At 38.2% G+C, this 27492-nt stretch overlaps 2 protein-coding genes across 2 annotated transcripts in view; one reads left to right on the top strand and one right to left on the bottom strand.

Annotated features, from left to right (window-relative positions):
- Positions 1-168: 168 nt before the first annotated feature.
- LOC144638805 (transient receptor potential cation channel subfamily A member 1-like) lies at positions 169-21506 on the bottom strand. The gene is made up of 29 exons (XM_078498065.1): positions 21123-21506; positions 20639-20720; positions 19479-19654; positions 18765-18872; positions 16163-16271; positions 15809-15906; positions 15677-15724; positions 15050-15235; positions 13859-14047; positions 13065-13151; positions 12865-12950; positions 12072-12227; positions 11458-11572; positions 10981-11150; positions 9788-9872; positions 9526-9582; positions 9152-9220; positions 8530-8600; positions 7366-7504; positions 6659-6700; positions 6414-6494; positions 5588-5754; positions 5109-5169; positions 4937-5008; positions 3570-3743; positions 2875-2943; positions 2281-2382; positions 1681-1805; positions 169-568 (listed from the first exon to the last, which is right to left on the bottom strand). Exons 1-29 carry the CDS (start codon positions 21312-21314, stop codon positions 430-432), a joined length of 3255 nt encoding a protein of 1084 aa, XP_078354191.1. The 5' UTR covers positions 21315-21506; the 3' UTR covers positions 169-429.
- A 2935-nt stretch (positions 21507-24441) lies between these two features.
- The window catches only part of LOC144638801 (transient receptor potential cation channel subfamily A member 1-like), a 43210-nt gene continuing 40159 nt past the window's right edge, over positions 24442-27492 (top strand). Inside the window, exon 1 of the mRNA XM_078498060.1 lies at positions 24442-24530. Coding sequence (XP_078354186.1) covers positions 24463-24530 — 68 coding nt within the window. The 5' untranslated portion in view covers positions 24442-24462. The remainder of the gene's footprint in view (positions 24531-27492) is intronic.

Here is a 27492-nt window from a genome sequence, read left to right as displayed (position 1 = left end):
TTGTATAGGAAAAAGCATGGTTTCTAGGGGTATTTGAGATAGGAATTCTATTGACTATTTTATAAACATTCAGTTAATTTCATTAATCTCGGCATGCTTAAAATTGAAAGACAAACTAATTACAATGACCACCCCTTTGAATGGTTAAAAACGAGCAATTCTTGTAATTCTTATTTTATTTTATTTCAATTTTTCTTTTAATAGTTATTTTAATTAATCAATTAAATAATAAGTAATTAAACTTAAATAGCTTTTGCAATACTGCAATTCCTTGCTGTAGTCATGCAAATAATGTTGTTGTTGTTGTTGAATTCTTCGCACATAGCCAAAATATACGATAATAGCGCCTAACAAGTTAAATGTACGTACAAATTTATGTTGAGTATAACAGGCGATCCGAGAAGACACTTCTACTCGATGGGAAAACGATTAAAACTTAAAAGGAATCATTCGTCTTGAGATTTTTCTTTGCCTCTGCCTCGATTCGTCTTCCTCTGCTTCTTTCTGCTGATTGATCGATTTGAGAAGTTTTGATTGCTCTTCTAGGCGCTCGTCCATTCTTTTGATTCTGCAATTGGAAGAAAAAAACATCCAGTTAAGCCTCTCTGTGCGCGATCACCTCTCTCTACCGACCGACCATTTTTCCAAAAATGTTATAAGTTTCCCGGTGAGGTAGATATAGTGGGAACCTCTGCAAGAGATCACCCCTTAACTTGTAGCGACCGCGACCACGTTAGGGTTAATGATAAAAAGTCGTTATTGTTTTTAACCTTTAGTTATTGCAACCAATTGACACATAGTGGGTTTCTTGTCTGGTTTTGCCAGTTCGTTAGTAAATTTCAGCTTTCAATTGAGTTTTTTTATCCTGAAAAGTAAAAAAAAAGAAAGAATAATTCATGATGCTCGTTTTTGAATGGGCGGGCGGAAGAAAATTTAGTGGTGAACAATAAAAACAATAGAGTCTTTTGTCTCGGAACTATCGCTCTGATAGTTGCCCCTCGGAAATTTGATGTTTTTTCAAACTAGCATATTAGCGCTTGAAGCTTCGCTTCGCGGGCTAATATTTGTTTTATTTAAGAACGTCAAATTTCCGTGGGGCAACTATCAGTCGATAGTTCCTCGACAGAAACACTCTATTGTTTTAATAGTACACACTCGTACCTAATCTCCTGTTCTTTATTTAAGAACGTCAAATTTCCGTGGGGCAACTATCAGTCGATAGTTCCTCGACAGAAACACTCTATTGTTTTAATAGTACACACTCGTACCTAATCTCCTGTTCTTTATTTAAGAACGTCAAATTTCCGTGGGGCAACTATCAGCCGTTAGCATAACCACACTGACCTACTATTGGTAATCGCGCAATCTGATTGGCTACACAGGTGCCTACTATCGATCCGTAGAAGGCTCTCGGAGCGCGCGCGTAGTCTTCGCTGAATTTTATCAATCAAAACCTTCAATAAATCAATTCTAGCGATATTCTGAGTTTAATAGATCGGTCAGTGGGTTATGCTAACACAATTAGACGGCTCGCTCTCGGTTTCTACCGGCTTTTGATAGTTGGCTCGGGGCTTCGCCCCTCGCCAACTATCAGCCGGTAGAAACCTCGAGCTTGCCGTCTAATTGTTAAATAGTTCCTCGACAGAAACACTCTATTGTTTTAATAGTACACACTCGTACCTAATCTCCTGTTCTTGCATTCTCTCCAACAGTGGATGGAAACCAGGGGGGAGCTCTTCGGAATTCTTCTCTTCCTCGTTTTCTTCTTCTACTGGTCGGCCAAAGCCCAAAAGCTTCTCATAAAACTAATATAAAGAATGAAATGATAGGGTTACGCAACGCTACAAACAAATGGCTATAATTCAGTAGCTCGTTGGTTACAAGGGTTAGTGTCGAGTTACACGCGAGCCCGTAACTCCCATACTAGGTTTTTAAATCGTTTTTATCACACGCGGACGTTTGTCCTGATTAGAATTAGCCTTGGGCCAAAACCTGCACTTTGTTCGCCCCTTTTTCGTTCAAACATGCAGTTTTGATAGTATAGTTCATACCGAAATATTACTTGTTTCCAACTTAGTTTTATCATTTGTTGTCTAAATATTTTGACACAATGAACATACTTGGAGTATCTTTCATTCTTTATGAACCGGAGTAACACAAAGTTTGTTGGAAATTATTTTTGCCGACTTTGACTAGAGCAGTCATGAAAAAAAAAAAAAGGTTGTTGGATATGGTAAAAACGTACTACAAGGGAGAAGTCTTGTTACGAAGTGAAAATACCTTGGATTCATCCTTGTTTGGATATTCAACATGTTTTTTAACACGAGCACGCTTAGCAAATGATTCAGGTACTGTTTCCTCTAACTCCAAAACCAACTCGATCTGAAAATCGAATAAAGAAAATGTTAACGTATCACTAAACTAACGAGTTTGCTTTGAAACAAGCAAGATTAACTTTTATTGAGTCGCTTCAAACCACCAAATACTTAATTTTCTACGAGAAACTGGCCTAAAGACAATCTTTGGAGTCCCAATTTTTTACCCTTCCAGCTTATAAATTAAAAAAAGACCAATAAAAAAATTAAACTGCAATAGATACATCATGGCATAAATGACAGAATTCTAATTTTCTAAAAAGCACAAATGAATCGAAAGGCAAAGCACATTCTGATTACAATAAACTGTGCTCTTTGTGTTCATTTTCCTTTGAACATTATTTTCTCTTTCCAAGCAGGCCTATTGTATTTATAATTGCTTAGGGGTGGACCATTATTTTTTGGATGGGGGGATGTGGTTGGGCATTATCAAAACAAATCCTCCCCCCCCCCCTTCTTCTCAAAAAAATAATGTTCCGTCCCTTAGTGGTTGTTATACCTGCAAAACGTAACGGTCAATCAAGGCATTGACTTGAATTTTTTCAATATCTCCAACTGCGAGACCGACCTAAAATTCCCACAAATGAAAACAAGGCAATAAGAAATTAGGGCTATTTTGAAAGAATCTGTGTTAATGGTGGAAAATTAATTAATCTCACGCCTGTAACATCCTTAAGGCTCTCCATTCAGTGATAGAAGTGAAAGAACTTATTTTTAATAGGGGAAGGGGGGATGTTATATATCATATGGGATATTTTGTTTGGGCTGTTACTTCTCCGGGCTCTTAAAGGAATTGTGTCACGGATTTTAGCTAAATTTAGGCATGGGAAATGACCATCTAATTCGCTGAAATATAAAAATAACCTCTTAAAACAGCGAAGGAACATTTCAATAGCACACCAAATACAAAAGAAGGTACGGATGTCCAAAAGTAAAGAAGATTTAAACGGATTGCAATATGGGTTTTGATGTGCTGAACGACTTTCAAACGGTTAAACTCGTTTGCCTGTAACTTTAAATTATAACGCCCGGGGGACACATTTGGTTGCAATGAAGCTATGGTTTTGTCATTTAGATCCATAGAAGTAACTTATTTGCAAGCATAAAGTTTCATAGCGAGTATTTGGGAAAACTTTTTAAAATAAACTTAGCTCAGCCGTGACACAGTCCCGGATATCGATGTGTGCTACTCACCAACATATTCATAAGAATGATCGGCATTCCCAGCACAAACAAAATGAACAGTATGTTCGTCAGCGTAGCGTATTCCAGTTTGTCCCACGGCATAAAGATGTCAGCGTAGTTGAGTTCACCGAGCGTCATAACAAATATGGTCATCATGGAATAAGGAAAAGTGGCGTACGACTCCTGCCAGAAAATAAAACAGCAACAAGTAACTAATTGGCCTTTTGTGATGTGAAAGACGAAGTTTTCTAATGCTTAGGATGCTAAACTCTGCATCGTGAAGCCTGGGTTCGTAATTAAGTATAGTGCCTCTCCAAACCAAGGGGTATAAATGCGCACCAACATTCTATAAGAGCAAATAAGGGGGGAGGGGGTAACGAAACATATGCTAGCAGCCCACCAGGGTAGTAACAGTACCCTTGGTCACTTCATGTTTCAAAAACCACGATATTTTTACGCCTGGGGGGAGGGGAGATTTACAGTCAACTCTCTCTAAGACGGACATCGTCGGGACCGGCCCCAACTGTCCGTCTTAGAGAGGTGTCCACCTTATAGAGAGTCAAGTTAACGTGACACCAGAAATTTTGAGATGATGAAGCTAAACGGCTATGCACAACGAATACACGTCTGTTTTAAGTCGCTTACTTTAGCGAAACCTATAAAGTGGAACAAAAGTAATATCAGAAATTCGACTTCTTTGTTCATTACAAACGGTAATACTGTAAGTAGAAAACTACCTGTTTGGTGCCCATACACTTAAGCAAAGAAGTCATACGTTATAGCGGATTGTTTTTGGTAAGTTTAGTATTCTAAATGTGCTGACTTACTACGCTACATGTCGATACTAAGTTTTAAAGTATTATTAAATAAAAAAAACTTTTTGTGCGTGTCCGTTGGCGGTTTCAAAGTGTCCGTTGTCCATCTTAGAGGGGTGTCCGTCTTACAGAGAGTTTTGTTACAGTAAAATGACTGAAAAACGGCAAGGACCATCACCAGGTATCCGTCTTATATAGGTGTCCGTTAAGAGAGAGTTGACTGTACTTAGAAACGCAGCTTCCATCCCGAGTTCCAAACCCTTACCCTTTCATGTACCATTTTTCACAGAAGAGGAAACCCTTTCATATACCATCGATAGAAAATGGTACTCCTTTCACATTTCTACAGTAGGGATACTGCATTTATTTTGTTAACTTTTCATTTGAAAAGCCCCTTGCTGAATATGTAGATGAATCAACCACTGGGTGGGTCTGTTCCAAATTTTAAAGGCTCTTTAATTAAAAGTTTCCCTTGCCGTTTTTTAATACTTTAACTTAAAAACTTGCATGGTAATTACTGTATCGAATCAGCAACAAAAACGATTACAAATATAGTCTCACCGTTTCTTCATCTAAGAGAAGATAAAACGTGCTGCTAAATGCCATGACAAACAAGAAGAACAGCAGCAGGACCTGGAGACAAAAGGTTATGTTATTCATTTTTCGCGAGATTGAAGGGAAAGAGGGACACAACAAACATTTTTTAATTTGGAAACATTTACACGGTACATACCTTAAATAAGGTGGCTAGCATTGTGGTTAGCATAATGATATATTGACCATACGATGAAAACCTGTGAATGAAAAAATAATGTTCAAGAGAAAGTTCCTCCCTGTATTCACTTGTAAACTCTTGTGGTACTACACAGACGTTTAAAGTAAAATCCGTCAGTAACTTTTTGAGGGAAAAGTTTACTTGTCTCACCTAGTTAATGTAATAAATTAAACAGGAGAGGAAGTGTTTCATCAGGATATTCAAACACCGTAAGGTAAAGGAGTTGAAAATACGATGCACAGCGGATTATTTTTGACGAAATTCCCGATGAAACACTGTTTCGAGTGTTTAATATATCTTCTCAATCGAAACAAAAACTAAGAGTAAACGGAGGAATAAAATCGTAAAATCTATGCTCATTATAAGCGGGGTATTCAAACCTCCTTCACGGTTTAGATTAATGAGTCTGCAAAGCGTTTCCTTCAACATCTATTTACCTTCTAAGGAAAAGAATAAGGTTCAACCATCCACAAAACAAGGCCAAAGCTCCAAGTTCCTGCTTTAAACCCAACTTACAGTCACATGGTGGTACAATATAGAAGAGGGCCAATGAATAACTAACCAACTCAAGATAGTTGGACACAGAACGAAGGTATTTCACTCCCTGCAACAGCAATAAACAGTTTTGCTTGCAACCAATTTGCAGGGCCTGTTTACAAGCAGGTAGGGTAACCCTAGTGCTAGGGTTACCCTAGCAAGAGGGTTAGAAGATAGCCCGGGTTTACAAGCAAAAATTCGCAGGTAGGGTAACCCTACTACCCCGGGTCAACTTACACCGGTTACGCTTCAGTTAACCTTGTACAATTTTGTCGTAAGAAGCTGTTATTCGAAACTAATTCCGTTCCAGTGGAGCCAAAATAAAGTTGTCCCGGGTAGGCGAGTTATCCCTAGCAGAGCGTTTACAAGGCGCTAGGGTTACCCTGTCGCTAGGGTAACCCTAGCTGCCTTGTAAACACGTCGATGAAAAAAAGAAGAAATGTGGGAGCGCTAGGTTAACCCTAGCACTAGGGTTACCGTACCTGCTTGTAAACAGGCCCTGGTATTCGTCTTGCGTTTACACGTTCAAAGACTGATGTAACAAGGTGCTGCTTCAAGCTTAAGGAGGGCTTTGTAGACCAGTAAAAGAATTTTATACATTATAAATTATACAATAGGGGATAGATAACCAGTGTAGCTTCTTAAGGAGAGGTTATTTGCCTGGATATGGGTAATGATCGTTATATTCACTTGAAAAAAAAGGTTTACAAATGAGTAAAAACCAACCTGTTTTTTTAACTGAAGCAATTCTTTTATCATGTGAGATAGGGTGATTATTCCAACTGCAAATTGAACAATCTGAGATGGCTGCCAAAAAATACACAATAATTAGTAGATTGGTAAGGCCAGTTTCTAAATCAAGTATCCTTAAATCATTGCGTTCTCAAGGCAGATCCGACTTAGCCTGTTTATAATTCATCAGCTTTCCTCATAATTATCATAATTAAAACTGCTGACATAAGTTATCTTACCACATAATTCAATTTGCAAGGAACGTCAAAGAAAATGTATTCCTATAAAATAATGTTAAAAAAAAGTTACGTCTTAAGCTTAGCTAACCAGTATTAAATGCCAACTTGTGAGTGAGCAAGTTTTTTAACGTTGTTATCCAATAATGGAAACAAAACGTGACCATCAATTTTCACCGAGGTGCTTACTATAATTCAAATAAACTGGTTGGAACGGAATTACTTAAAGTCGTCCCAAATTCACAACCATACCAAAGAGCTGTCAGTTCTAAAAAAATTTACAAATCAAATGAAACCAAATTTCCCAATGATCGTAGCAAGTGGGGTGAAGGGACAGTCCACAATTTTTAACCAAAATCCCAGAAATGAAATTACTGCTCAGTTTCTTTATAATGACTTGAGGACCCCCCCCCCCCCTCCTACTATGACCAATTTGCGTGACGGTGGTGTTGACTAGTTTTATTAGACTAATTTGCCAGTTCTTAGGGAATCGTAGGGATGCTAGCTATACCTTAAGTTTCCGAATAGAAAAAAACAAACAAAATATTGCGTTAATACTTAATACCTACTTGTTATGTTATTTCATTTTAGAAAGTTAATTAACAAAAGTAGCCATGGCCAGTTTCAATGACAAGCCGTTTAGTTCAAAGATGATAGACTAGAGAATCGAAAAATTATAAGACTTTATGTCATTACCAATAACTGGTTACCTTTCTGGGTATGGTTTCATTCACACCGCAAAGATATCTCTCTTCAGCCCGCGTAAAGATGGCAAGACCAGTCAGCGGCAAGATAAAGAACAGATACATAACGAGGTTGCCTACCAAAGATTTCCATCCAAAAGTCTGCCTGAGGGAGGGGAGGGACGGAAAACAATTTAAGACGGAATCAATCAGAAAATCAAGTAATATTAATTTTAGTTGGACAAAAGTCAAGTACCAGATTAATTTAAATCCCAGTGCGTTATTTTCTATCCTTTTTAAAAGCTTAAGATATTTAACAATTAGACCAGGAGCCCGAGTTTTCGCTCATAGAAAACGAGGGCGAGTAATCTAATCGTTTTAGTAGAAACTCTTAAGGATAGTCCAAAACCTACAATATTGTGCACTTTGAAGACAAAAATCAAGAAAATTTACCGCTTTAAGAGCTACGTGCACGCGACTGTTTTCTATCGGCAATTAGCATAACCACACTGACCTACTATTGGTAATCGCGCAATCTGATTGGCTAAACAGGTGCCTACTATCGATCCGTAGAAGGCTCTCGGAGCGCGCGCTTAGTCTTCGCTGAATTTTATCAATCAAAATCTTCAATAAATCAACTCTAGCTATATTTTGTGTTTAATAGATTGGTCAGTGGGTTATGCTAACACAATTAGACGGCTCGCTCTCGGTTTCTACCGGCTTTTGATAGTTGACTCGGGGCTTCGCCCCTCGCCAACTATCAGCCGGTAGAAACCTCGAGCTCGCCGTCTAATTGTTAAATAGAAAACAGTGTGAGAACCAATCAGATTCGCGGATTTTCAATAGAATAGGCTGAGTTTCTACTAAAAGTTATTATTGGTGGTAACAGCAACAATAATTTCTTATCAGAGCCGAAGAAAACGAATTTCGAAGTTTAAAAGAACCATATCAGTAAACCCTTGGTAAAATCTCACGATTAGCTTTTTTGTAAAATTGTCTTTTGATGGAGATACCCTAAACTACATAATGGTTACTATGGATGACTTCTTGTGCTCCGAAAGTATATTAGGTTTAGTTTTTGGCCATGTTTGCTCTGTTGAAGGTTGCCTTCAGTTTTGATAGTTATGACCGTATTTAGTAAGTCACGTGACCAGAACACAAAATTCCTACACTGCACTGTACTGCTCTTACCATTTTTTGTTCATGATGGCGAAGCATACTTGATGAGTTAAACAGTTAATTCGACGATGCTTTAACATGGTCTGTAATAAGAGTAGATAAAAACATTCACGATTAGTATCACTTTCAACAGAGGCTCGATCATTTTTGAAAATACGTCGGATAATAACGTAGGTTCCCTGTTTTATAAGTCAAATGAGTCCATGAGTCATGAGTTACGAGTCAATGAGTCCAGGTGATTTTAAAACTAAGTAGGTAATTATCTTTTAAACCACGGTTTCCCTTCATACAAGTAAGCTTAAAAGCACTCTACTTTGCTTATGGTTAGTTCGACTCTAGTTTGCTAGCGTTTAGTTCCACTCTGGTTTGCTTGCTGTTAGCTTTTATTTGTTCAAGGGCAGCACTATTTTCAAATTGATAACTTCATTTAAGATTTCACCAATTGACTCATGACTCATTTAACTCATAAAAACTTAACTCTTATAATAACGACCTTTTACTGGTACCAGTTTCGATGTCTGCAAGTTACTTAATTTCATTTAAATCTGGTTGGCTGACAATCAAACATCGGAACCAGATGGAGGCTGCTATTCTTCCTGCTGACCAGTAGGAACTCATGTTCGCATGCTCGTACCTTAAGTACCATCAAAGGATCTTGGGAAGGCTTCTGAGCTCCTTGGATCACCGTAAAATCGTATATCACCTGGAAAAGCAGTAGTAAAAACTGTTACAAAGCGTCTGTTGCATACTTGCCCATGGGGAGGGGGATAACCATATAAGGGACGAAGATACTCGCCGTCTCGCTTAGGGGGAATTTAATTTAAAATTTATGCCCTCATTTACACTAGCTATGTATACAATTAAAGATAAATGAGTAAATAAATAACTAATCAAATAAATAAATAAATAAATAAATAAATAAATAACAAGAAACTACTGCTTTTCAGGGAAAATGCCGTGTGTTTTATCTAACTCAAAACTATAGTAACTGCATAAAAATCAACTTACCTTGTAATCTTCGCTATCAGGGTTTCCGTCTTTTGTAACGCACTGATCCATAAATCGCTAAAAGTGCGAGCAAAAAGAGCTTACAGATTAGTATACCTTGTGTTTACTGAAAAGAGGAATAAATTCAAGTCATTATTGAGATCAGGAGCCCATCAACTCCTGTTGAGATTTAAACAATTTCATTCGTGGAATCAACTCATTATTGAGTTTTACATAATCTCATTCGTGGAATGCGAATGCTTAAAAGTATAAGATCTCTTACTACAGCAACTTCTGGCATTTTTATCACAAGCTTTTGCATCGTTGCGATGTGTCCTGCGAATGATGACGTCAGCAGCTTTCGCCACCTGATTGAAAAACACAGAAAGGATAAAGCAGGCTATCATATATCAGGGAAATATCAAGACCACTTTGAAATGTTCGTTGTATAACGAAATCTTGAACCATAGCAAACGAAAATAAGGGAAAATACTCAAATATAGTTGGACATGCTATGAGGACACGTTTGGGAACGCGTCTTCGATCACCCATAATTGATATGGAATGTGTCCCTTTATAGAGGGTTCAAACATTAAGTTGCCAGTAGAAGGAATTAACAATGTCTTTCCGGTCTTGGATAACCGGTCTTAATTAGCATATCTTTTACGATTTTATTTCTCTGTAAATTTTGTTTCGATTGAGAGAAACCCGAGACTAGGCCTTTCTCGATTATGCTAGTAAAACTGGCATTTAATGCTACTAGAAATTCTCGCAAAAAGCCAAAAAAATGCTAAAATAATGCCTGATTTCTTTAAAAAATGCCACTTGAATTCCAAAGAATGCTTTATTTTATTTCAAACAAAACGTACAAACTCTTACATTATATGCTCATATCAACAACAGGTGATACTTAATAATTGTTTGTTTATAAAAAAAGATATAAAAAAAAATAAAAAAAAAAATAAAAAAAACATATGTAAAAAAATTAGAAAATATATATTTTTCAAAAAACTAAAAAAAACACACACAAGTAACACAACACAAGTACACAAGTAACACAACGCACAAACAGTCGAAACAGACAGAAAACAATCAAATTCAGTAATGAAAATTGTGAAACTTTAGGATTATTTCTCCTTCTGAGTGCTGAAATCTGGATCACTGTCATGAAAAATGACAGAAAATGCTAAAAATTCTTTTTCAAGAAAAAACGAAAAAAAATGCTCGTTTTCCCAAAAAATGCCGAAAAAAATGCTAGCATAATCGAGAAAGGCCTACCCGAGACCATGTTTCATCGGCTTTCCAAACACCTCGAATTTCGACAAAAATACTCCGCAGCTGCGTGTCGTATTTTCAACTTTCTTCTCGGTGTTGGATATCCCGATGAACAGATGAAACAGTGTATCTCCTGTTTGATATATTACATAAAGCAATGACTTTATCCTTTGTTTGTTTTCCCAAACATCGTTAACTAACCTGTCGTGACTCGCTATAGCAAGTAACACATTTTTTCTGTCAACATTCAGTGCGGCGTCCAAAACGTTGTGATTCTTTTTGTTCATAAGTATTTCCTGCCCCGGATGAGACAGCAGACAGGAAACAATTTCAGGGTGATCGTGAATGGCGGCCAAATGAAGAGCAGTGTCCTACATGAGAAGAGAAAGAAGATAAAGAAATCGAATCAGTTTCTTGGAGAAAAACTGAACGAAACAAACAACACCCGACACATGACTAGTTTCACTTGTAACTAAGATAATTTGCATTAGATTTATAAACGAATAAGGGGTGGGGTGGAGGGGGGGGGGGGGTGATGACGGGGCTATTCGTGATGGTGATCAAAACGTGTATCCCGTATGTAAACCACGTAGGCAGCTTCTAGCTTGAGTTGTTTAAATTTTTCACGATTTAACTTAACAAATGAAACACATTAGTAATAATTTAAGGTAAACTCACCTGATTTTTATCAAAAAGGTTAATACATTTAGGGTGATGCTCTAAAATGCACTCCACGCATCGCTTGGATCCTCTCATGGCAGCGATATGTAGTGCTGTTCTGTCGTTATGATCCCTGAAGATAATGTACCACAAACATATTCAGCACATTATTCACAAGCGTTTACAATTATACCTTGTTCTACCTTCACCTCATCCTTGCTAATTTGAATAAAAATTACATTTTAATTACATACATTAAAGAAAACGATGAAACCTTCTTAATTGTTCTCACATCCTGCCCAAGTATAGTTATATCTTTTTGTCCTACCCTCTTTCTTTATACTTGAAAACATTAAACCTGGCCTAACCCAAAATTCGAGCCTGCGTGAGCAATTCAATGAAGCACAAGCCGGTAAATATCTTTTCGCCATTGCAGCTAAAAAGGTAACAAGTCTGCCTTTAAAATTTTTAAGCGCTTGTTTGCAACGGGCTGTTGTCAAGTTGGTCATCAAAATAATCTTATATCGTCCCCTGAAGGTGGGGGTATGAACAAGGAAGCCCAGCGGTACACAACTTAAACCATGTATCTTATTTAAACAAATTTAGGGCTCTCGGGATATCTCCAAGCCTACTTTTCCACAGTTGCACCAAGGTTAAGCAAAAGTTCCACCACTCTGTCATGTCCTTCTACGCATGCGAAGTGTAAAGCTGTTTTTCCTTGACTGTCTTTCAAGTTTATAGAACTTCGACCGGACAACAGCGCTTCAACTACTTCATGCCAGCCATATCTGAAGAAGGAGAAAAAAACGAAGCCATTAAATCCTTCTCGGTTTTTCTTTTGTTTCATGTGATTTAATTTAATGATTTTACAGCGCTTACTACAAAATAATGACTTCAACTTAAAAGCCATGTGTTAGCTTGCCTTTTAGTGCGTAGGTTCTCTAGCTATGATCAGAAATAAGACGATAGGAACGATAGAAAGTATCTATATTCTAAGCTTTCCGCTTCTCATATCTTTTATTTCCCGTTTTATATCATTCCTTCCTTCCTAGAATATTATGCAGAAATGTTGCTAGCTTTTATCTTGTTTCTCCCATTTCCGCCAACTCCCACTTCCCGCCCTCTCTTTTCCCGCGTCCCGTAGACTTCCAGTTCCCTTTACTTCCGGGTTTATGCCTGTGTCTCCCTCCTTTCCACTTCCCAATATATAAGACTGGAAACGAAATGCATGGGCTTTTAGCTTACGGGTACTTGAAACACTCTTTGCGTGTAAGGCAGTGCTTTAATGTGTTGCTAAGTTTAGCGTATGGAAAATAAACTGGGGCGAGTAGTATATATGAGGTTAAGGCGTTGACAAGTTACAGTGTCAAGTAACTCTCCCAGACTGTTTCGTGTGGACGCCATTTTGAATTATTTTTGTGTTACCTGGCTGCGCCATGAAGAGCCGTGTCAAGACCATGTGACGTCACAGTGGTGGTTTCTTTGTTTTGCTCCATAAACATTAAAATATTCTGTTGGTTTAAAACATGCCAACATAAAACATTATATTAAAATAGTGTTCATGTTTTTTCATTCTTCGACAACATAATCTTGACTTTCAAATTTTTCTATGTTAGACCCCTTACCTGAAGATGACCATATTTGGCCGCATAGTGGACTGGGGCAAACCCTGTGATGTCTGTTTCAGTTATCAATCGGAAAGCGGTGCGTTGCTAAAAAGAAAAATACGATTATCATAATTAGCTTCGTGAGGACTTCCGAGTATCTTGCTCGTCACAAGTCCTCTTAAGGTCATTACCAAACTTCGCCTACTAAATCGTACACGTTTATTACTTTAAGGAAACTTAAATTTTAAAATAAAAAAGGGGGGTCACCATATTCCTTTACGAGCAGGAAGACCTTGTATATTCCATATAATTTCTTTTTAATTCCTCTGCGAGTACTGGCAAAGTACACGTTTTTAGCGATAAATTATTTTGCAAACATAAGAATTGATCTGTTTTCAATTTACAGAAAGAATTTGATCGTTACAGCTGAAATATGAGAAAAATTGATAGGTCACCAGACTCCTTTACGTGAAAGCGACAATTAACTTCTCTCGCGGGCTAAGCCGCATTGAAAAATTGAAAAAGCCGCCATTTTGTTTATGTGCGCGCGCTTATTACTCGTAAAAATCTGCGCAGTAAGGATGCGCAATACAATACAGGGCAATGACCTTAACGTCTCGTGAGAAAATTAAAAACGCGAGGTCTCTCCTTATGGCCTTCCAATCATACCTCGCGTCTAACTATTGTTCAAAAGAGAAGACTGACGACCTGCTAGCCTTGTGTCGACATTTCAGATATTACATAGATGCGTAAAATTATTTTGACAGGTATTTTCAGTCTAAATAATTAACAATAACAATAATGTTTCGTACCTGTAGTAATGCCTCCATAGTGGCTGTATGTCCCACGGCCACTCGCACGCAAGATCGCAAATCCACATCTTTGATCGTGACGTCAGCACCGCCGTCAATCAACATCTGAACAGAGTCTGTTGCACCCTCCCCAGCTGCCAAGAAGAGAGGGGTGCGGAGGAGTTTGTCACGGGGGTCAACTGAGGCACCCTAAAAATTACACAAATCCAGAATGGATTAAGTTAATGTAATTTGCGATAGATTGTTAGCCCTTTCTTGAATGTTTCATCTTGTGGCAATCGAAAGCCCAGGCTACGGCCGCGGTGTTCGGTGTTAGCAAGCAGCAATTCTTCAACAAATAAGCAAATAGCATTATTCTTGTCAGCAACTAATGTGGCGCAGGTTTAATTCCTGGACCCGGGTCACATACCGCAAAATTCCGGTTATAAGCCCTGGGCTTATACAACTTCATAAGGGGTTTTGGGTGGGCTTATAAGTGGAGGGGCTTATATTCGGGAGGGCTTATAAGCGGAATGAAAAAAACGTTTCGAAACGAGCCAGGGGAGTGTTGATGGAAATACGTTTTTAAGTTAAAAACGCATAATAAAGAAACATTTACCCTTGTTCAGTACTGTAATCCGGTAGAGGGGGGCTTATAATCGGATGTATTTTTTTGTTTCCAGGTAGATGGGCCTATAACCGGGGGGGCTTATAAGCGGGGGGGGGGGCTTATAACCGGAATTTTACGGTATGTAGGTTGAGCTGGTTGTTAGTTCTCGCTTGCTCCGAGAGTTTTTTACTGGTTTTCCTGTTTCACTTCCTTTCGCAAAAGCCAACACTGACTTACCACTTCCATTGGGAATCCGAGGGCCCCAGATTTGTTAGTTGCGAGGCTGTTACGCGCTACCCTCGTTAAACAAAGTCGATTTATTTATTTTATTGCCTTATTGTTACTTATTTCCGCGGGAAATTAATTTCGCGAAAATGGAACGAGCATATTTCGCGGGACTTAAATTTTCGAGATTAGGCCACAAAATACGTTAAAACAATAAAAAATACATCAGAAACGTTGAAAATAAATTTTCGCGGGTCTTTTATTTCACGATATTTTCAAAATCGCGAAAATCATGTCCCGCGAAAATAAGTAACAATAAGATGAAATTGTTCTATGGTGCTCTTTATTCATCCCGTTTTATTAAAAAGGAATGTTACCTGTTCTAAAAGATACCGTACAATAACTGCATGATCGTTAAATGCAGCCATGTGCAAGGGAGTCGAACCTTGCCTGTCAATCAAAGTAATTCGACAAATGTGGGGATCTTTGGAAGCTAAGAGTTGAACTATTTCCAGAGAACCTTGAGTGCACGCCGCATGGAATGCCGTACTTCTGTCACTACCCTAAAACAATCAAATAAAAAATGACTGAAATAAATGACTTAATTTATCAATCAGTCCGGTCGGACGATCGGTCGGTCTACCAGTTCGCCAATTTTCAGTCGGTCAGTCAGCCAGCGAGTCAGTCAGACAATCAATCAGCCAGTCTGTCTGTCTGTCTGTCTGTCTGTCTGTCTGTCTGTCTATCTCTCTCTCTGTCTGCCAGTCAGTCACAGTCAGTCAGTCCTTCAGTCGGTGAGACAGTGAAATTAGTCAGTCAGTCAGTCGGTAAATTAGTTAGTCAGTCAGTCAAATTAGTCAGTCAGTCATTCATTCAGTCAGTCAGTCAGTCAGTCAGTCAGTCACTGAAATCAAGAAACTAAATTATTGCAAGTTTATATTATCGAACCATCTATTTAAATGTATGTTAAAAGTTTAATTTATTTTGTAAGTAACCCTGGTTACCTTTGGGTGTCGAATAATTGCTCCATTGTCCAGACAAAGTTGTACCACCTAAAATAAAGAGGATTGAAAGCACCAAGGTTGGGTCTCAAAGTTTCGATGGAGGATGTAGAATTGCCTTGAAGGATTTCTTACCTCGGAGCTTCCACTTTCGACTGCCAAATGAAGCAGAGTACTGCTCTCAGAATCCACATCATAAAGTAAGCCTTTCATATTTTTCTGTTTGGATATTACTGCCAATAAAAACAATATCGTGTCATCAGTCGCTTATTTAAGGGGTAGTTGGGCCGGGCGGGAAGATATTTACCGTACCTCGAAGTCATAATGACCAAGTTTATCTCTTTCTTAATCTTGTGTTAACATTGTTTTAAACTTTGTCATAAAATTGCTTGGTATAGTGACAAAGCATAGCGGAAAAAATTTACTAATTGCGCCTTATGAATAACTGTCATATGCAAAACAATTCAAATCACACTTCAAGCCGCTGACCATCTTTAAAGAAAAACACCGCGGCGTTCTTTGCTCCTTTTTCAACAGCTCGCGTCAACGGAGTCATTTTCTCGGCATCACGGCAGTCTGGAGAGGCTCCGTGCTCAATCTAACACAACAAAGTACACATGTAACAGTAGTATGAATAATAGTGTTTGTCTAGTATAACGGATTATGGGAGGCGCGGTGTGTACTGTCGTGAATTGTAATAAACGTCGTGAATTGTAATACCTGTCGTAAATTGTAATAACAGTTGTCGTGATTTGTAATAGCTGTCGTAAATTGTAATAACAGTTGTCGTAAATTGTAATAATGCACCTATCGCAAATTGTAATAACATGCTGTCGTAATTTGTAATACGCCGAGCTGTCGTAAATTGTAATAGCACATTGCCGTGTTTTGTAATAACCAGTATTATCATATATTATTTTGCCATTTAACTCTGGAAATCTATTTATCTATTAATTGCAAGCATTTCACAGCGAAGGGAGTCAGTAAGAGGTTCCGGTATTCTTTTTAATAAAAATGTGCATTAGAGTGATTTCATTTAACCCGTGAAACACTATCTACCAGTCAGTGCGTAATAGTCAAAAATATACAAAAGAAAACAATGGAATAAGTGTCTAATAGTATCAAAAAGTGTAATAACTAACGGGTTTAGTGAAATCACTCTATTTTGATTAAACTTAAGGAACTATGTCATGGATTTTAGCCAGAATTAGGCATCGGAAATGACCACCAAGTTCGGTAAAATATAATAATAGCCCCTAAAACAGTGAAGGAACATTTCAATAATGTAATCAATAATCTTGTAATCCCCGGTTCAAGACCTGCCTCTGCCACTAGCTGGATTTGTTTTTCGGTTGTCCCGAGTTCAAATCCTCGACCACGCTTTGTATATAGCCAACTGGTCTGCCCCCTGCCAGTTGGGATTTTTAACCTTGTTATGTTTATTTAAAAATATTTGTTTCCAATGTTTCAGTGGCATGCCTGTAAACTAGCTATCTCGTTGAGATATGAAGCTAAGTGCATGACCACTATAAACATATATTTTTTTATTTTTTTATTTTTTTTTAGCAAATACAAAAGAAGGTACGGATGGCCAAAAGTGATAAAGATTGAATCTGATTGCAATATGGGTTTTTTGAAATATTATTGGGCTGAACAGTTTTCAATAACGCCTGGGAGACAAATTTGGTTGCAATGCAATGAAGCTATGGTTTTGTCATTTGGATGCATAGGAGTAATTGCTTTGCAAACATGAAAGTTTCATAGCAAGTATTTGGCAAAACTTAAAAAATAAACTTAACTCAGCCGTGACACAGTTCCTTTAAAGAAGGTAATATTTGAAATAAAACCCATTATCCACTTTAAAAAATAAAGACCAGTGACTTGTAAGGGACCGAATAGAGAAATTACAATGAAAACTTTCGTTTCCCTTTATGTGCTTTGCTGCAAATTTGTTCCAGTGAGAAGATTAATAATGTTGGATAGCCCTCAAGACGATATCAAGCAGTAAAATAAATTTATGCCACGCGTTCTTTAACTGTTATTCCTTATAGATAACGAAAATGAGATTTCTCAATGATTTTTTTCCTAATTCTTATTTCAGGGCTGTAACTAGCAAGAGGCAAGACGAGGCACTTGCCTTGTCTAAATTTTTACCCAAAATTAAAAACAAAATATTTTTCTCAAGAAATAACTCATGAAAAATGTCTCTGAAAGAGATTCATAGCTACTAGATTTCAAATTTTCTGGAGGGCATGCCCCACAAACCCACTAGCAAGATCTTGCCTCGTTTATGGCAATGGTCTGGTTACGGACCTGCATTTTATAGAATTATTACAAAACACGGCAATTTGTTATTACAATTTACGACAGCTCAGAGTATTACAAATTACGGCAGTGTGTTATTACAATTTGCGATAGGTGCATTATTACAATTTACGACAACTGTTATTACAATTTACGACAGCTATTACAAATCACGACAACTGTTATTACAATTCACGACGTTATTACAATTCACGACAGTACAGCGGTGGCCTATGGTTAGTGCGCCGGACTCCAGATCGAGCGGTACGTGTTCGAGGCCTTGCCGGGGACACTGGTGTTGTATTCACATAGTGCCTCTCTCCACCCATGTGTTAAAATGGGTACCGGCGACATAATGCTGGTGGGGGTGGGGGGGTTACCCTGCGATGGACTAGCATCCCATTCAGGGGGGAGTAGAAATATTCCTAGCCGGTTAATGCTACGGAAACCGGGATATTAAAGCTCCGGCAGTGTGGGCCGCAAAGGCTAAGCTCGTGGCTTCCCTTTTAGTATTACGGATTAACCTGACTATTAAGCCAACTTTAATGTTGATAGAGTTTGTGTCACAAGGGCTTTTAGAGAGGCCTAAGTGGGAACCCATTATTCGAGGTTTTAGCCGGGGAGGGCAAATATGGTCACTGGTGTTGACTCTCTTATCAGATTATCCTATCAGTAGCTATATCACAGTTACTTCTGGGAGTTACTTCAAGCTCCATGCACAAGTTTATAAAAAAACCGAAGCTTTCTGTACACGGGCTAACCTTTGACATAAATTTGAGATACTAACCAATAATTTGCAGATGGATACTTTGTCCATATCAGCAGCGATGTGAAGAGCGGTCCGCAAACTATGTCCTCTGATGTTTACATCACTAGTTGCACGTCGAAGAAAACTCTGAAATGTTAAAGATAAATTAAACTTAGAGCTTGTGGCGAATTTTATTACAATCCTACTGTTAGGAAGGACGAGTCGATCCTCCTGTTAGAAGCAAATTATAGTAAACCTAGTCAAATTATCAAAACCTAAGACCAATAACTAGCTATAGCTAGCCACTTTGTCTAACGCCCAAAGTAATAGATTGCTTTTCAGTTGACAAACGTATAGACTGTAGATCGCTTTGCCTGCTAGAGGGAAACGGAACATTTTTCGCTATCGAAAGTCGTTTAGCGCAAAACTACAATACTGTCAAGTGCCGTCAGTCAGTAAAAATCGATACCTAAAATACCACTGAAAATGTCTGTATTGAGCGGGTTAATATAAGAGAAGATCTGAGAAATATAAAAAAACATTATTCTCTGTAGTAATGAGCTGTCCGAATTAAGAGCTTGTCCACGTGGTTCGACTGTACTAAAAAAGGTAAACAACAACAACAACAATATATAACAGGCAATGTTTCCCCTTTGGTCGCATAGAAACATTTTATAAGCAAAATTACAGTTATATTTATTGTTTAATTTAAGTTTAACAGTTCATTTACTGTTTCTGGGTCAAGACACCTACTCTAACAAGGTTCTCGTCCCCAGTCCGAACTGCGGTTTGGAGTGGCGCATCTTGGCTCTCATCAAGTCGAGTTGTGTCGGCCCCAGCCTCCAAGAGCATCTCCATGATTTTCACGTGACGTCCTAATATGGCATTGTGGATTGGAGTTCTTCCTGACTTATCCAGGAGATCCACATCTGAGCAAAAAACATTGTTAGTAATAAATATTAATTGTTATGAAATTCTATGCCAGCACCTTTCCATACAAATCAACGATAATAAATCAGAACAGCAACAAAAATAGTGGACGTACGTACCTTTGTACATACATACATTAACTTTATTTGTACTCGAACTGACGCATTAAATCAAACACGAAATGACAAGAAAGTGGCAAATCTGCCATGGTCAATTACCATATTCTACAAATTATACAACCCACCTCTTCAACACAATATTAAAGGGCATTAAATAAATTATTGATTGAGTGACACCCCCAGGGGGGTACTTGCAATATACATGACGGGGGGGGTCCGATGGAGCTTCACATTGCGAACCCAAAAAAATACAGGAGCCTGAAATTTTACACCCCCAAAAATACCTGGCATCAAAATTTTCTACCCCAAAAAGCACAAGACCTAGCACCTCGATACTGACTATTCAATCAAACAGACTTCCCGTCATGTATACTGCAAGTACCCCCCCCCCCCCCCTTGGGTGACACCCACATTTAGCCCTCGTAAAAAATGGGATGGGGAGTTCAGCAGAAAATGGACTACACAGATGGTCCGTCTGCCCCTCTCCACCACCACCACCATCACCCCTTTCCCAAAATAAGCAAATAGACAGTGATTGTTCAATAAAGTGTTCTTGGAGTGCAAAATGGTTTTTTTAAAAACAGACGTTTCGGGGAAACCCCTTCATCAGTGTAATTGTGATGTCTTAAAAAGAAACGCTTGATCGTACGTTAAATCTCGCGCTCTGTTTATTTTTAAACGACGCGCACGCAAGACATTTAACGTACGTACATCACAATTACACTGATGAAGGGGTTTCCCCGAAACGTCTGTTTTTAAAAAAACTATTTTGCACTCCAAGAACACTTTATTGAACACTTATTGTAACAATTGAGTGCTACGCAGCAAAACTCTTTTTTTAAATAGACAGTGATAACTCATTACCAGGCTCTCTGCTCAATATGTTCCTAACTTCAAACTCATTTCCAGTCAAACACGCCTGATGCAATTTGCCTGGTTTTTCTTCCTATGGACAAAAGAATACGAAATACATACAGTGATCGTACATGCTCACCAGCACATGATCAGAATTTGAACCACAAAAATGTAGCGACCAAATTACTAAAAGAATAGTTGTTCTCTGAAAAGATTATTGTGCCGTATAACAAAGATATTTTTGTTTCTAACTATGAAGTTTTATGTTTGTAAATTACCAGATACCAACGTAAGGATAAGCAAATTAAAGGAAACTTTTTATAAGATGGGGAAATGTACGAAATGTACGATCAGATGGCCCATAATTAAAACCCATGTAAAGGTCTTACTCTTCCGGCAATTTGTTTTGGGACAATTTAAATTCAAAGGCATATGCATTGGAAAGAAAATGGAGGGAGATTTTTTACTAATCAAACACTGTTGTCATGCCTACCGGTTCATCGTCATCCTCGCCATCTGTTGCGGCATTGTAGTCGCTGGCTTGTGATTGGAGTGACAGCTGACTCAATGCTTTGGCTCGCTGGCGCCGATGCAAGTCAGGACTTAAAGGAACCAAAGGCAATTCGTCATCATCATCATGATCACGTGTCTCAGGAGACAATGGGCCGTTCATGTTCGTGTCCATTGTAGTCTAATGGCTGCTAAATTTCAAACAAATCAGGCAAAGGATTTGAAGGAGTCACCTGGATAAAGCGTTCAACTGTTTAGTAGAGAAACGTTTTTTAAAGGGAACCTCCACTCTTATGACAAGTTTACGTTAAATTGTTCGAAAAATGCCTTAATTCCAGATTTTCAGAGGCTCTGCTTCCAAACAATAGTGACAACCATTACAGGACATTACAGGTCAGAAAATCTAACATGGCGGAGTGGGGTTGAGTAGTATACGAATTAGCTATTAATTGCAAGAGCAGGCTACAAGAGTCGACAAAGCTACGATAGTTGCGAACGAAACAACTTTATATAATGCCATTTTGGTTTAATTTTGTTTGTTGAATTTCATCAAGGTCGACCGGGTTGTAATTTCCAGGAATAGATGACAAATTCGCCCCAGTAACCAAGTCAGCCCGGGTTACCTTCAATTAACCTTAAGCCGAGCGTTCAGCCCCATTTATGGATCTCCCGCGGCGTCGTCAAATCAGTCGCTATTTCAAGCTTGTTTAACCCCCATCAAATGTTTCTCATGGTGAACGACTTTGGTGGCTTGTTTCTTATTGACGATTTGTACTTGAGATAAAATTGTTTTGGTCTCAAGATTATTTTAAACAAAACGCTACGAAATGACTTGGACTATGAACTAATCACGTGCGCGAGTCACATTACGCAGTGACGTCATCTATACAACTGTCAACTAATAGATAATGGTCATTAACCATAACCCGGGCATTATCTCGGTTATTGTATAAAGGGTAATTAAACACCATAAGCGGCCAATTAGAGCACACGCGGTCCGGTGGAAATGGAGCGAAACATAGCAAAACTTAAACATGCAAAATTTGCATAACCCAATGCTAGGAATGTCACGAATTCATGGGCTTCTTATAAATACCTTACAAGAAACCTGCCCAATTCTTGGGCGATGACACTGTTAATTTGTACGAAAGCAAATTAACGATAATACCTACAGATTCTTTGTTTAAAAACGGTTAGATACAATACATGAATCATAGCTAAAAAAATTAAAGCAAAATGATTTTAAAACACTGTTCTTCATGATTGCCGTGTGGGAATCCAATATTTTTGAGATTAAGTTGATCTTTCGTTAAAACTGTATTGTAAAGCCAGCATTGCTGAATTTGTGGGGCAGATTATTTAATAAAAGGGTCCCACTGTATCTATAATTTCGTTAATCGGTTTTTATCGTGCTTCAGTTTAACAGCTTGCCTCCAGTGAAATCGGCAAAGCTTCATGAATTAACTTTCTAAAGCTTACTCACATTTACATAGATTTCGATAGATTATTCAAGAAAGTGTCAATAAAAACAAGAAGATTAAAACAGTTGTTAATAGTCTGAAGTGTTAGTTAAATTACGACTTGATTACCGAGAAGAGAAACATTATGTAATCTCTAGTCGATAGGCTGTCGAAGATTGTATCGATAAAGCATTACTTTATTTCTTTACATGGATCATAAATCTGATCGATGTAAAGTTGAATGGATAGTCGATAATGATGAAGATCTATTAAGCGCCCTTTAAAACATTAGTTTGATTTTTGTGTATCGACAAGTTATTAAACTTAACAAAAACATCATTAACATGTTATAACACTTCAGATTATTGCGCGCGGCTTTCTGAACACTAACTTTGTCAACTTTTAAAGAAAATCGAGCGAAAAACTTAGAACTTACCTTTGTCGTTTGGACATAATTGCAAATTTGCGTGATAACGTATGCGCGATAATTTATAAAGCTGGAAGCTATGAACCGTGATGCGTGACACATAACTCACGCAAGTTTGGCGCCAAAAACTAAAACGTTCGCAAAAAAATAATGACTGTTTTCAACAATGAATACCATTATAGCTGTGTTCACAGAAATGCATATACGTCAAAAGCTTCAAATATCGTTTTAACTGGTGTCGTTTTATTGGCCTTGGTCAGCCGTTCCACAGAATTAATTTTAAGCCGTACGCGTGTTTATTAGAAATTTTAAAATAGCTGACGTTCTCCCGGATTTCTTTCTTATAGGAAGGATCTTCTATGTCAAAGCAAAAAGAATAAATATGACGTTAATAGGTACCAGCCTAGCCTCTAGGCATTCTCTCATTTTTTGGTGACCGCGCAATTCCTGGATCGGTGTTTTTCGGTGACGTCACCGCTCACGATGGAGCCCAGACTGCCTTGAGCAGAGAACGCCAAGGTACGTGTCGACTTATTTTTCGCATCTTTGCATTTTCTGCTGTAGCAAACTCCGCATCTATGTCTTTGTTATCTAACAATGATCATAGCAAGTTCAATCTCCTCCCTTGAATAACTGATTCACTCCCTGGCCATATCGGCCAGGGAGTGAAAACTTTACCCTTATACCAGAGTATAAACAGTATAAAGATATTAAAAAGATTAAGCCAAGCCTAAAAGCGGAGCTCCTTAATTCTTACTTTCAATTGCCTGTTCAAAAATCAATTTGCCTTTCGTTCAGGGCACTTAATTTTATGCAATTTGGAAACCCCTCGTGGTATTTTGAATTATTCTGCATTGTTGAAAAACACACTTAGCTAGTTCCATCCTTCAAATTTTACATTGTTCACACCACCCCCCCCCCCCCCCATTTTTTTTCGTGTTTTCTTGGATAGTTGAACGCGGGAAAAGAAACGCGAGAGAAATGGACGCCAGCGAAAAAAGGGGAGCGAGGGGTGGGGTGGGGTGCGCAAAATTTTTTTTTCTTTCGCTCACTCTTACTCCCTCGTGCTTCACTCCTTGTTTCTCTCGCGTGCTTTTGTGTCGAAAAATACAGAGGCTGTGAACAGTGTGTCCCATTTTCGAACGTGTTTTCCCAAGTGTTTTCTCCGTTCAGCACCCGATAATCTCACTGATTATGCATGATTTGTTCAGACTTCAATGCTCTGTTCATAATTTATGCAGTGTGAATATCACGCACATGCTCTCGGAGCCGTTGCACGGACAATGTCACTGATTAATCTTGATTTGTTGACTTCTCTGTTTCGCTGATAATTTATGCATTATGAACAGCGACGAAACCTTGGAAGCAAAAGTCCTTGAGTTTCTGTCCTAAATGTTTCACGTCGTACCGGTGAAGGGAACACGCTGAAACTTGGTATGGACTTGTGTAACATCTTGCAAACAGCTCTAACAGCTTGCAAAGACTGCAAAACGAGGAATTTTTGGTAAGTGACAATTATGTAATTTGTCTGTTTATCTCAATCATTCGGCATAAAACCATCCATGTTTATTGATTGCTGATGATTCGGTGTAACTCTCCGATCTTTTGGACTTTTATACTGAAGTTTTAACTTAGGGCCTATTTACATGATTCCGGAATGACTTTCATTCCGGAACGAAACTCGTTCCGGAATGAAATTCGTTCTGCATTTACATGACAGAGTCGACCGGTTCAACCAAAGGCATTTTCACGTGCACGATTTCCGCGCGAGATCAAAACAAGGTGGCGCATGTTTCGCGCGAGATCAAAACAAGATGGCGCATGTTTCGCGCAAACATGTTTTTGTGCCCATTAAGGTGGCTCGACCCAGTTTTTTTCTAGCGATACCTATCAACTTTGAAACCCTCATACTTAAAGGGATTAATGTCAATGACATATCTACTATATCATATGGATTACACATAGACTGAACTACAATATGATATAAATTTTTGGGAGATCGGAATGAATATCACGTGATAATGACGTCACACAGGGTTTTGCTCTGAATCGAATTTTAGCCCGTAACTGCATTTTCTCTCGAGATCCACCACGCTACGTCTACCTTGGGTCTTTGCCTTCAGCTCTGCTGAGTTTCATCGAAATCTACAAGAGGAATTTTGAAATATCTTGGAATTTGTTTTTAGATGGTATAATTTATGCGTAAAATAAAGACAAGACTTCATATAAAGAAATTTGCTTCTTTTTTATGTTTAATGGGAGGCTTTAGCCCTCGTTCCCTTTAAATATGTCCCATAGCCGATATCCAAAAAATAAAAAGTAGGTAGACTTGCGCGATTTCGAAAAAATATGAAATATATAAATCATAGTGAAGCTCAATGTTTAGCCCTATTTACCAATTTTACGCCTACTTTCGCAAGAAACGCGATTATTTCAAAACTCGTCGATGAAATTTCCTCAAAATTTTTCAGGGTGGCAATTGATCAGTACACTACAAAATCCCTGAATTTGATACTCGTTGAAAACTTCTAAGGTTGTCTAATATAAACGCAAAATTGGGTAAATATTGAAGCGATCTCGAAGTTTTGAATAATTTTGTGTTCTGGGATTTCCTATTGTTTCGAGTTGAGCACAACATTGAATTCCTGTGCACCACGCGTAAAATGACCACGCTTGGCTACCTTCCGTTAAATTACCGAAATCTTTCCGAAATATGGTCCGTTTTAAAGAAAACAATGGAAAAGAAATTGTCACGCCACAACTTTTCTTGTGTGGTCGACGTCTTGGCTGAGTTGAAAGTTAAAAATGCTAAGAACAAGAAATGCAGAAGTACTGAGTGCTACTCTAAAGAGATTTAAACATCAAAAGAAAGAAAGTATAAACGTGGTAAGTTTCTGAGTACGCTGTCAAGTCATTTGTAAATGACTGGAATGGCGTCAAAACATAACCGGCTTTGAGTTTCATTCATTCATTATTGTTTACTTGAACTCGAGAATATTACCATATTCCGAAAGATTTCGGTACGCTTTCGGAAGGAAGCCAAGCGTAGTTATTTCACGCGTGGTGCACAGGAATTCGATGTTGTGCTCAACTCGAAACAATAGGAAATCCCAGAACACAAAGTTATTCAAAACTACGAGATCGCTTCAATATTTACTCAATTTTACGTTTATGTTAGACAACCTTAGAAGTTTTCAATGAGCATCAAATTCAGGGATTGTGTAGTGTACTGATCAATTGCCACCCTAAAAAATTTTGGGGAAAATTTATCGACGAGTTTTGAAATAATCGCGTTTTTTGCGAAAGTAGGCGTAAAATTGGTAAATAGAACTAAACATTGAGCTTCACTATGATTCATATATTTCATATTTTTCGAAATCGCGCAAGTCTACCTACTTTTTACGGTTTGGAAATCGGATATGGGACATTTTTAAAAGGAATGAGGGCTAAAGCCTCCCATTAAACATAAAAAAGAAGCAAATTTCTTTATATGAAGTCTTGCCTTTATTTTACGCATAAATTATACCATCTAAAAACAAATTCCAAGATATTTCAAAATTCCTCTTGTAGATTTCGATGAAACTCGGCAGAGCTGAAGGCAAACACCCAAGGTATACGTAGCGTGGAGGATCGCGAGAGAAAATGCAGTTACGGGCTAAAATTCGATTCAGAGCAAAACCCTGTGTGACGTCATTGTCACGTGATATTCATTCTGATCTCCCAAAAATTTATATCATATTGCAGTTCAGTCTATGTGTAATCGATGTGATATAGTGGATGTTTCATTGACATTAATCCCTTTAAGTTTGAGGGTTTCAAAGTTGATAGGTATCGCTAGAAAAAAACTGGGTCGAGCCACCTTAATGGCCGTATCTGCAGTTTTGACGAGTAATTTGACCATAGAGCTGCTTCTTTGGGCTAAACAGTAAATGCTATTACGTTTTTTCGCTCTAAATTCAAACTGTGGAGTCCGTATGCGGTTCAACAATTTGCGAGTTCATCTCGGAACGAAATTCGTTCTGTGTTTACATGATACCAGAATGAAATGTCATCCCAGAACGAAACTTTCATTCCGGAATGAAAACCGGAATGAACTCATTCCGGAATGACTTGACTTTCGTCTCGGTATCATGTAAACAGATACAGAGAAATGTATGGGGATGGAATGAACTCGTTCCGGAATGAAAGTCATTCCGGAATCATGTAAACAGGCCCTTAGTAAGTGATATCGATGACGTCATGTTTGCTGACTAATTTTGTGATGTTTTAATGGGGAATGAGTCGAAAGTCGAAACGTTTTCGGATCTTCCATGAAAATCTTCGGCAAACTTCGCAAATCTTCGGAAACGTTCGTATGGTGTTCGGTCAAAACTCGGACAATCTTAGGCGACCTAAGGTCTAGAAACTGCTCAAAATGCAACAAGTTGCTCGAATTGACGAAAGGAAAAAAGTTGCTTAAAGGAGAA

The sequence above is a fragment of the Oculina patagonica genome, chromosome 14 (assembly GCF_052425735.1).
Source record: "Oculina patagonica isolate OP01 chromosome 14, crgOcupat, whole genome shotgun sequence".
Lineage (NCBI taxonomy): Eukaryota > Metazoa > Cnidaria > Anthozoa > Scleractinia > Oculinidae > Oculina > Oculina patagonica.
This window is presented reverse-complemented; position numbering and strand designations above follow the sequence as displayed.

What these genes read in the sequence shown, in the direction of transcription:
- LOC144638805 (XM_078498065.1), bottom strand. Translation starts at nt 21,314, where the DNA reads ATGGACACGAACATGAACGGCCCATTGTCTCCTGAGACACGTGATCAT. An exon ending in CCAAATATGGTCATCTTCAG is followed by an intron (nt 12,951 to 13,064) that starts GTAAGGGGTCTA and finishes TTAAACCAACAG; the next exon opens with AATATTTTAATGTTTATGGA. An exon ending in CTTGCAAATTGAATTATGTG is followed by an intron (nt 6,495 to 6,658) that starts GTAAGATAACTT and finishes ATTTTTTGGCAG; the next exon opens with CCATCTCAGATTGTTCAATT.